The sequence below is a fragment of the Arctopsyche grandis genome, chromosome 13, assembly GCF_051622035.1.
Source record: "Arctopsyche grandis isolate Sample6627 chromosome 13, ASM5162203v2, whole genome shotgun sequence".
Classification (NCBI taxonomy): Eukaryota; Metazoa; Arthropoda; class Insecta; order Trichoptera; family Hydropsychidae; genus Arctopsyche; species Arctopsyche grandis.
In genome coordinates, this window is record NC_135367.1 from 2,011,249 (window position 1) to 2,021,260 (window position 10,012).

Below are 10,012 nucleotides of genomic sequence, written 5' to 3' on the forward strand. Positions count from 1 at the left end.
GGTCAATTTGCATCTGCTGATGTCGCTTTCATCTCGTCTGCTTCTTTCGAACGTGATTGATTTTCGATTTTAAACATTTTGGGACTGGTCTCGTGGTCTCGAGAGTTTTGTTTATGTCATTTGACATTATTTCCAGAAGCCTACTTACTTGAGCGATCGTCGAAAGGAAAACTTTCATGTGTGATTTGTTGTCTCGTTCGAGAGCTGATATTTGCATATCTAAAATATGATCAATTTCAACGTAACTGATATTAACCAAGTAATGCATAAGCGAGGTTTAGTTGGTGTACGACGTCGTAGTACATTGGAGAAATTGGTTACTAACTTTCTCTGAAAGTGCGTCTGAGAATAACAAATTAATTAAATTCAAGCGATGACTAACGAAACTCCCTTGTATGGTTCCAGTTAATTCTACTACTTTCTTCTTCCTTGTAAGCATTGGTAAATTTGTGTTAGTTATGCAGGTATCGTCTAACTTTTAATCTATGGCAAACTTGTTCAAATCTCTTTATTAAGAATTGAAGCTAATTTTTAAGACAAACTTTCAGTATACACATAGTAACACTAACTATAAAACCTAACACATATATACACAAGAATTTAGATTAAGAAGAGGACAGCTTCCAATACCAGAAGATGTTTATTCGAATAAATATACCTGAATATTTTTTTTATTACGAAATATCAAAATTCAGGTAAAAAAAATCTATAAATAGACAGTATTATAATTATAGAAGTTCCTAAATTCAAAGAAAGTCCACTTAATACTGGGTTGACACGATTCGAGTGCACTAAGACCGAGTTCGATAATTGTTACGAGTAACTTCCGAATGCTCAACTCGACTCCATATTTTTCAATTATATTCGTTCATTTGAGTTTCACAAAAGCTCAATGTCGAAATTGAGTAAAATTTGGAAGAATCGAGGCATCACCGCCTCTACGAAAATGTGTTTGGTCTGTGCTTTGATCTTCTTCGTATTTCTATAAGAGGTGGAGACATGGATGGTACGAGCGATGAGCTCAAGAAAGGCAGAGAATATACGCTTTTGAGATGTGGTGTTGGAGACGGATGCTTAGAATCCCCTGGAAAGTGAGGAGAACCAATACCTCCATCGTGCAAGAGCTGACGGTTGGTGATAGGCTATCTTCCATATGCCTTAGCATATGGAAGATTTCTTTGGACACATCGCGAGTTGATATCAGGACAGCCTGGAAAAATCGGTAGCTCGAGTGCCAAATATTCTGTATTCGCGATTTTCATGACAACTATTGTCTTTTAGGCGATCGCAATGTGACTAATAATCCAATTACCATCGAGAGAGCTGGAGGACTATGATGGGTCGCATTATGGAAATTAGAAGACAGGAAAGTTATGACCCTCTGATATGAGGAAAAGAAGAACTCATACTAAATTTGAAAACTATTCACGCTGCTTTTATTGAAGATTTTGACTAGAATATACATATATTTAATATATAATTTCGAAAGAGACTTTGTATGTAACTATGTAAGGTTTGGGTGGGAGCATCTTTCGATTCAAATAAATTTAATAAAAAAAACAAATAAATGTTTACTATTAGATTGTTTTGCCATGTTTAAGCTGTTTATATTACAAATACCGAGCGAAGCCGGGTAAAACGACTAGTATATATTAAAAGGTAATTGGATTATTACGCACATTGCGATCGCCCAAAAGACAATTTTTGCTATGAAAATCGCGAATACGGAATGTTTGGCACTCGAGTTATCGTTAGTATGATGGACTTTTTATACGTTATAGAGATTTTAGTGACTTTTGGGCGAGCGCTTTGTGGGCAATAATCTTCGAACCATATTAAAATGGTTCGGTGATTACTGGTCACAAAGTACTCGTCACAAAGTCACTAAAATCTCTACAACGGAACATCTGGCAGCCGGAAAGTCCATCATACTAACGATAACTATCATACTAACGAGAACTTGAGCAATGTGACGAATAGTCCAATTACCATTAAAATATTACTTTTGACATTCTACATGACTTATATTAAACTAAACTAAACACTCCTGTATACATTTTCATTGCACTATTTCATTAGACATTGACTCTTGAGAATCTTATTAGATTCCATTAGGAAAGTAAAGTAATTTTACATTTAAGTTATTGCCCGGGGCGCTGGAAATCTTGGTGAATGGTGTATGTTTGGCATCGATTCTGAGTGGGATTCACGTATGTTTCGATTGATAAAAGGTTGTCCACGACTGTTTTAGATGACACTGTTGATGCAGTAAACACAGTTTCAAGTTCATTGCCTCTTCGAGATTCGAACGGCGAGCGGTTCTTTATTTTACGCGACCGGTTCATTTCCCGTTTGACCATTAACGACAAGGTGCGATTTCGTACAGTTTTGCATCGGATTAAAGTGCATCACTCCAACCAGTCATGTTCTGCCGAATATCGCTATAGTTTTCGCACTGCTCTCGAACAAAATTTCGCGTGGAAACCTGTGCCAACTCTACGTCGCAAGTTTAATAAATGATCGAACAATGTTTAAATATCACCTGATTAACTTTGTCATTTTTGTAATTGCATCTTCCGTGCAGCCAGCTAAGTACGTCCCGAAATGGAAGAAACAGGTGAATAACTAATTTCTTTTGTAATGTACATTTCAAGTTTTAATATATGTAAAAACAAATAGAATGAAGAAACATTCATGAACAACTACAGACAACGAAATTTTTATTTATATTGTATTTTCTTTAATCTCTCTACTCATCTATCGAATCATTTTCAGATATAATTTAACAAAAACACCTCTTGCAACCATATTGTAATCTCAATAAGCATTGATATTCTAATATTTGATCAATAAATGATATTAATCATGTATGTTTTAAGTTAACAAAAACTTTTTAAATTAACATCGACCAACTACATATGTATATAATAAAATGATGTCAGCTAAAGAAAGTAATTCTAAGAAGCCTTTACATGGTAACTGTTAGTCGAAAATGAATGTTGTTTTTTGTATAAAATTACAACTAGTGTTAAGTATAATTAATATTATTATTAATAATAATTTATTGAGTATCAAACTTTTAGTAAAAATTTTTTTATAACATTCAATAATTGTATTTGTTTCGTTTTATATGGATTTAGTAAATATAACAACGTTTACTAAGAGTTATCTTGAGCGTAAATTATTGGGGATTATTTTAGCCTGTCTGTCTGGTAGCCTGCGCTAATAATTATTTTATAATTATATGTGATGCATGAGTGGAATTTTGATATTCTCTTTCATTTGGGCCTCGCAGGGATGTTTTGTATTTACGGCTGGTTTTTATATTAGTGGTGGCTGTAAATGCCAGACACTCCATTCTATGTACTCTGTTTATTAGATATTTTTATAGTACATATCTACTATTATGAATGCTTTTATTGTTTTTAATGATAATTTATTAATGTATTTCTGTCTGTATAATTTTTTTCCTCTCTTTCCTATTATATTTTCGACCATTATGGCGCATTAGGGATTCCTGTAATGCCTCAATGGTCCAAACTTAAATAAATAAATAAAATCTTAATCAGTGTCTGCTTATAGATACTTGAATAGTAAAATAAATGAATTACAGTACATAACTGATAGTGAAAGTTATTCAATATGATTTTTTATATTCTCCGTTGTGTGCTATTTACCATACTTATTTAATTAGTAAGTTTATCGTTCTGTAATATAACCAATGAATTAATTTGATCAGGCGTGCGAAATACCTGGAGCTCAAAGTGAACACAGTCATTATAAATGCGATGACAACGGTGAATTAAAATGTCTGCCGGGATGGCAGGGAGACCTTTGTGATGTACCTATCTGCAGGAGGGGTTGCGATCCGCTCAACGGTATCATGTCGTTCTAAAAAACAAATAATATAAGTCAAAAGAAAGTTTTATATCTATGTTTTTATTTAGGGTACTGTAAAAGGCCCGGAGAATGCAGGTGTAAATTAGGTTTTTACGGTGAGAAGTGTAACAAGTGCATAGCTTTACCGGGTTGTCAACACGGCTATTGCAACGTGTCTTTCGAGTGCATTTGTCAACCAGGATGGGATGGCCTGTTCTGTTCTGAACGTGAGTAGTGTACGTGAATCAATTATATACACTGCTTTTTATTGTAATAAATAAATGTGTTTGTTTATAGCTGTGTGCAGAACAGACTGCCATCCAACGAGAGGCTATTGTGATTCTCCTGGAAGTTGTACTTGTAGATTAGGATGGGCCGGACCTTTGTGCAGATCCTGCCAGACTTTACCTGGTTGCCAGAGGGGATATTGCGACAAACCTTTGGAGTGCAAGTGCTTGCCAGGATACAAAGGACTTCTATGTCAATCTCGTAAGTAAATTTCCTTATCTACAATCTTCGTACAAAATTTCCTTTCCTAACTAGGTTGGGCTTTCAAAATGTATATTGGGGTCTTTCAAACGAACTTTCTTCTCTTGCTTTTGAAATTTCTTTGCACTGAAGATTTTTCAACCCGTAATGATGCCTTGCAAATCTTTCTGGGTTACCTGGTTGTTTTATCACTCACCGGTACTGCGAAGAGTATCTCCACATCCTTTCTCCTGGCATTCTAAGAATGTGCCCAGTAGTTTAATTCATTCTTTAGGGATTTTAGTCAAGCTCATCTATTTGTTCCAACTCCTTATTGATCTTTTATTAATCGGGACTGTGGAAAGTTTTTTTCAGAAACTTTTTTAACCCAGTAACCTAGCAACTCCCTGTGATATATCTTAATCAGAATCTGTTAGAGATAGGGACAGATGGTTCTACACATGTATTGAATAGGTCCCTATAAGAAAAACCACCAGTTCTCCCTGCGATATCTCTTAATGAGAATCGGTTAGAGATAGAGACAGATGGATCTGCACATTTATTGAATAGGTCCCTTTAAGACAAACCACCAGCTCTTAGAATGAACTCAAATGTAATTTACAGCCATCTGCAGCAACGGATGTCATCCTGAACGTGGTTACTGTCGAAGACCTGGAGAGTGTAGGTGTCGCGTTGGTTGGACGGGACCTAAATGCGATCAATGCTTCCCATACCCTGGTTGCCATCCAGAGCATGGAAGATGTAGGCGTCCTTGGGAATGCCTGTGCGAACCTGGATGGGGTGGAATGCTTTGCAATGAAGGTATAGTATTAAAGAAAATTTGAATCAAAATGTAATAACGCAATATTCATTATATTATACATATGTTTAGAGTTGAATCACTGTGAAATGAACGTGGGAACGTGTGAAAATGGCGGAAAGTGTACCAGTCTTCCTAAAGATGACGGTTCGTTTGTTTGCGAATGTCCAACCGGTTATAAAGGACGAAATTGCGAACTGGCACCGATGGCGTTGACGACCACCACAACTACAACTACGACGGAGGCCAACGTGGATGATTTATCGGAGGAAGTTACAACAGTTGCCGAAGAAGAACCAACAACAGTCGAAAGCTCGTCTTCAAGTAACGAAGACTTAATAGAAAATGAAACGAAGAAGTGAAAGAATTGTATTTATTTTACTTGTATGTAATTTTTATTTATTTATTTATTAATAAATTATTTGGTGATTATTTTTGTATTATTCCTCTATTCCGTTGACACCAATAATAAAACTAATTATCACTGAGCAATATAAAAATCATGTATTTTAATTTCCCAAGCGGAGACTAAGCAATCTTTAATAAGTTTGATCCATTGAATGATGGTTTGCTTTCGTTTATGAGATATTTCATCGCACGAGCATCGGGGGGACAACTCGTCGACAGATTTCATACATTTATTTTTTAATTATATTATACGGCAATAAAAATTTTCGAACAAAGTATATAATTTATTGTTTTGTCAATAAAAGAAAGCTAGGAAGTTTTCAATTAATTTTATTAAAAAGAGTAACTACATATATATGATTCAAAAAATCATCTCTCCAAATATTTGAATAACAGTTTCAATATACATTTCAACATAAAAATTAAAGATTAATATTGTGGGAAAGAAAATTTGTCAATGAGTTGTCCCTGCGTTGAAATATCCAGACGTGGATACGAAGGATTAAAACAATGCGCAATATTTAGTTTTTAAATCAAAATCTGTGCTCAAAATGGGTATTGCAATCAATAGTCAGATGTTTCTTCTATTAATTTTGATTGTTATTGCTTTAAAATACTTATAATCAATTATCTAGCGATTTTTGTTTCATTTTTTGCTCACTATTGACCAGAAAGTCCTATTGGCACTTCAAATAATAGTGAAATGAACTTATTTGACTCATTGTTATAACCAAAGGCGGCTTATGACTTGAAAATAAATGTATCAAATATATATTTTTTTTCAAAAAAATAAACTTAATATATTTTTGTAACATTTTAGATGACTTTTTTAAACAAACTATGGACTTCGTTCCTTATGTGTTCTATAAAAGCAAAACTGTAATTAATAAAAAAATATTTGATAATAAAAATGAAAGAACCGACATATTGTGATCGACAATCTAAGCATACCTTGCAAAATACATTTGAAATGTCTTTGCAATACATTTGAAATGTCGAAAAACATTGATTCAGTATTTTAAGTGTTTTGTATTTTTAATATTCTGCCCCAAAGGGACCTTTATACAGTCAATTAAAAACTACCCTTTATATACGGATCATTTTTCTCTGCCTCAATTGATTTACTACTCTACATAAAGTAACAGTCGCAAGTGCCAGAGTAGCAGGCAAACCGAAGCTGGCGACCACGGGACCACGGCAGATAAACGACGGCCTTGAACTGAATTATCAACCAATAAAGAAACACTTCTTGACCTCGATGAGTCACCGACAACACAAAAAATTTCTTTTCTTGTTCAGTTAAGAGAAATTTGTGTGGGGCAGTGCCCCGGTTGCCCTTAAAGACAATGGTGGCCGCTGACTCATATTTGTATCATGTTTGGTGCACAACGCTTAGTGGCCGCTGGTACAAATATGATTTACGACTGCGCGAACTGTTTCAGTCTGCTGATATATTTTTGTATCACGTTTAAGTCAATCGTTTGTGGCCGATGATACAATTTTGTATCACTTTTTTGTTTATGACGAAAACGTGATTCAAATATATATCAGCGGACTGAAAAATATATTCTGCACGAAAAATTTATTCGCGCAGTCGTGAATCATATATGTATCAGCGGTCAGTAAGCGTTGTGCACCCAACATGATACAAATATGAGTCAGCAGCCGCCATAGTGTTAAAGACGAGCCGCCACTGGTAATAACATTAGATAATAATTAGACATATATGTATATGTAAAATATATTATTCATTTTATTATAATGAAATGGGAATAAGTTAAAAATAAGTTTTATTAAAAATAATTTATTCTTTAAGAGACATGAGATTTAATAGCATTCACTATATTATCCATCTTCTTTCCGTCAATAATCAATACTCTTCTGAAAGGCATCATCGTATTATCTTCTTCCAACCAATCTCCCGTAAATCCTAAATCACTTTCGGTTTGAACTGAGAATTCAAAGAAATCAACTGCTTCAGCGCACACAACTTCTTCTTCACTATTTGACCAGAGAAGAGTTGTATTATCGTTTTTATTTGCCCTCTCTAAAAACAAAACAAAATAAATAACAAGTTCTCTTTTAAAACTAAATAAAATTCATATGCAAAATTTGCCTTACGATTTTTAGGTAGTTCTTGTTTGTAGATTTTGCAAATCATGACAAAATAGTCGAACTGTGTCATTATTCGTCTATCCAGCGCTTTATGAAGTTCCTCCCTGAGCGATTCGAACAATGGTGCGCTAATTTGTGCTGGTATATTGACGAGTCTCTCATTCAGCAACAGTGCGGAGTTTGAATTTAGAACTCGTTGAATCAATTTCTTCATCTGATCGTTAGCATGATCCTCAGCGAAATCTGTCAACAATTGTCTGAGCTGGTGGACGCATCCAACTGTCTATGAACAGAAACATCAATATAGTAAACAGGCCTGGAAAACAAACATCAACCAAAATATGTGCAATATACCTGTTTTTGATCTAATGGAACGAGAGTCGTTATTCCAAATACATCATCTGATGTATCAGGCTCTTCATCCACTTCATCCATGTCGTCTGATTGTTTTATAACGCTTCCAATATAGTTATTGCCTACAAACAGGATGAAAAATCTATAAATATATGTATATATATACTTTTTAATTGATACACATTTTACATATAAAATCTTACCGATAATGAGATTTGAAAATTCAGATAGATTGATGTGGGCTTTGAGCAACAATTGCTGTAACAGCATTTTTATTCCGTGAAAATCAGAATCTTGAGGGGTTCTGCCTTCAAAGTCAACTTGAATCTCCTATAAAGTTTAAAAAGTAAATGTTAGTACATATGTATTGTATATTTGGTAACAAATATAAGTATCATAGATTAGAATAAGTTAATTCAATAAAGCATATTACAGACCCGAAACGTTTCAATTAGCATGTTATTAAAGAGATGTGTATTAGGGTTTGAGGTTATGTGTTTGGCACGTGTACGAATATTACTTGGATGTCTTCGGCGTCCATATCTGGATGGGAATCCGCCCCGGGGGGCTCCGTCGCACGTTGTTTGGCCGCTCGTGGCATTTTAGACCGTGATACGACTTCCTTGACACAAGCAAACAAAACGCCACAAACACGCTTCGATGACAACTGACAGATGACAATTGATAAATGTTGCCCGCATTAAAAAATAATAAAATGAAAATAAATATGTAAATAAAAATCGATGACATATTGACGTGACGACATCGCTTAAATTTGCCGACACAGCTTTATAAAAAACGTCAGCTCAAATTAAAAATTTACTGAAATGAATAGTCACAAATTTATGTTTATTATTTGTGAATTTCGATTTTGATAGGGAAATAAAGATAGTTGTTGACCAGTGTAGTCACTTGGCACTTAAATTGAAAATAAAATATATGTTTATAATTATCCTTATATTTAAATTGTAAAATTTTCATGGTCCACCGAATATGTATTAGTGAAGCGTTTAATAATTATGTATTGATTTTGTTACAAACTAGAGCTGTCATAGTAACAAATTCAGCTATAGTTTCGTGAATTTTACGAGCTTGAGATGTGTTTTCGTTCGAGTCTTGAATTGAATATACATACATAGCTTGAAATTCAGTGCAGATCGATCAAAAGGAATGTAATGATTCCATTGTATTTCGAAAGTGTTGATTATTCAGCTGGATGTTATTAATGGTTGGTATAATATTTACGTGTTTGCGTTTTATTTCGAATTTCAAATTTTGTACTTATGTGCGTATATAGGCTGAAATTCAAAAATTGATGTAATACTACAATATGGTAATTGGATTATTAGTCACACTGCGGTGGATACAAAGACAATTTTTGCCATTAAAATCGCGAATACGCAATATTTGGCACTCAAGTTCTCGTTAGTATGATGGACTTTTCGGCTGCCAGATGTTTCGTTATAGAGATTTTAGTGACTTTGTGACCAGCGCTTTGTGACCAGTAATCACCGAACCACTACAATATATGTAGGTACAATTCAATAATGTATGTAGGTACATATTTACATAAATACATATGCATGCATGTGTTTGTTCATAAGATGGAATATATGTACATATTGGAATATTATAACTATGTTATTTGTTCGTATGTGCTTTTTAATAATTTTGAAAATGGAATAAAAACATTTTTTTTTAAATATGTTTAAACTTTATTCTTGTGAACGTTAGAACGTTCAAAATGCTTAAAAAAAATAGTTTATTTTTAATTTCTAATTCTATATTTTTTGACTTGTCAATATAGAAAAGGTCGTGGAAAATATTAATATTTTTAATATTTAATATAACTGCCTTCAATAAAGAGCTTATAAGGCCGTTTCTTGATAGATACTAATTGATCATGTAATTATTAAATATGTAAAAAATATATTTAAATTACAACTATAAAATTCGAAGAAGTGGCAG

At 33.8% G+C, this 10,012-nt stretch overlaps 2 protein-coding genes across 2 annotated transcripts; one reads left to right on the forward strand and one right to left on the reverse strand.

The window, feature by feature from the left end:
• Window positions 1–999: 999 nt before the first annotated feature.
• Window positions 1,000–5,529, forward strand: C901 (notch receptor 4 protein C901). Its single transcript, XM_077444576.1, has 8 exons — window positions 1,000–1,091; window positions 2,232–2,370; window positions 2,585–2,617; window positions 3,740–3,878; window positions 3,948–4,106; window positions 4,177–4,368; window positions 4,972–5,169; window positions 5,240–5,529. The coding sequence occupies exons 1-8, from the start codon at window positions 1,000–1,002 to the stop codon at window positions 5,527–5,529; spliced, it is 1,242 nt and encodes a 413-aa protein (XP_077300702.1).
• Window positions 5,530–5,894: 365 nt separating this feature from the next.
• Window positions 5,895–9,173, reverse strand: LOC143920831 (protein BCCIP homolog). Its single transcript, XM_077443812.1, has 5 exons — window positions 8,565–9,173; window positions 8,248–8,374; window positions 8,045–8,166; window positions 7,697–7,973; window positions 5,895–7,622 (listed from the first exon to the last, which is right to left on the reverse strand). The coding sequence occupies exons 1-5, from the start codon at window positions 8,643–8,645 to the stop codon at window positions 7,387–7,389; spliced, it is 843 nt and encodes a 280-aa protein (XP_077299938.1). The 5' UTR covers window positions 8,646–9,173; the 3' UTR covers window positions 5,895–7,386.
• Window positions 9,174–10,012: the final 839 nt, after the last annotated feature.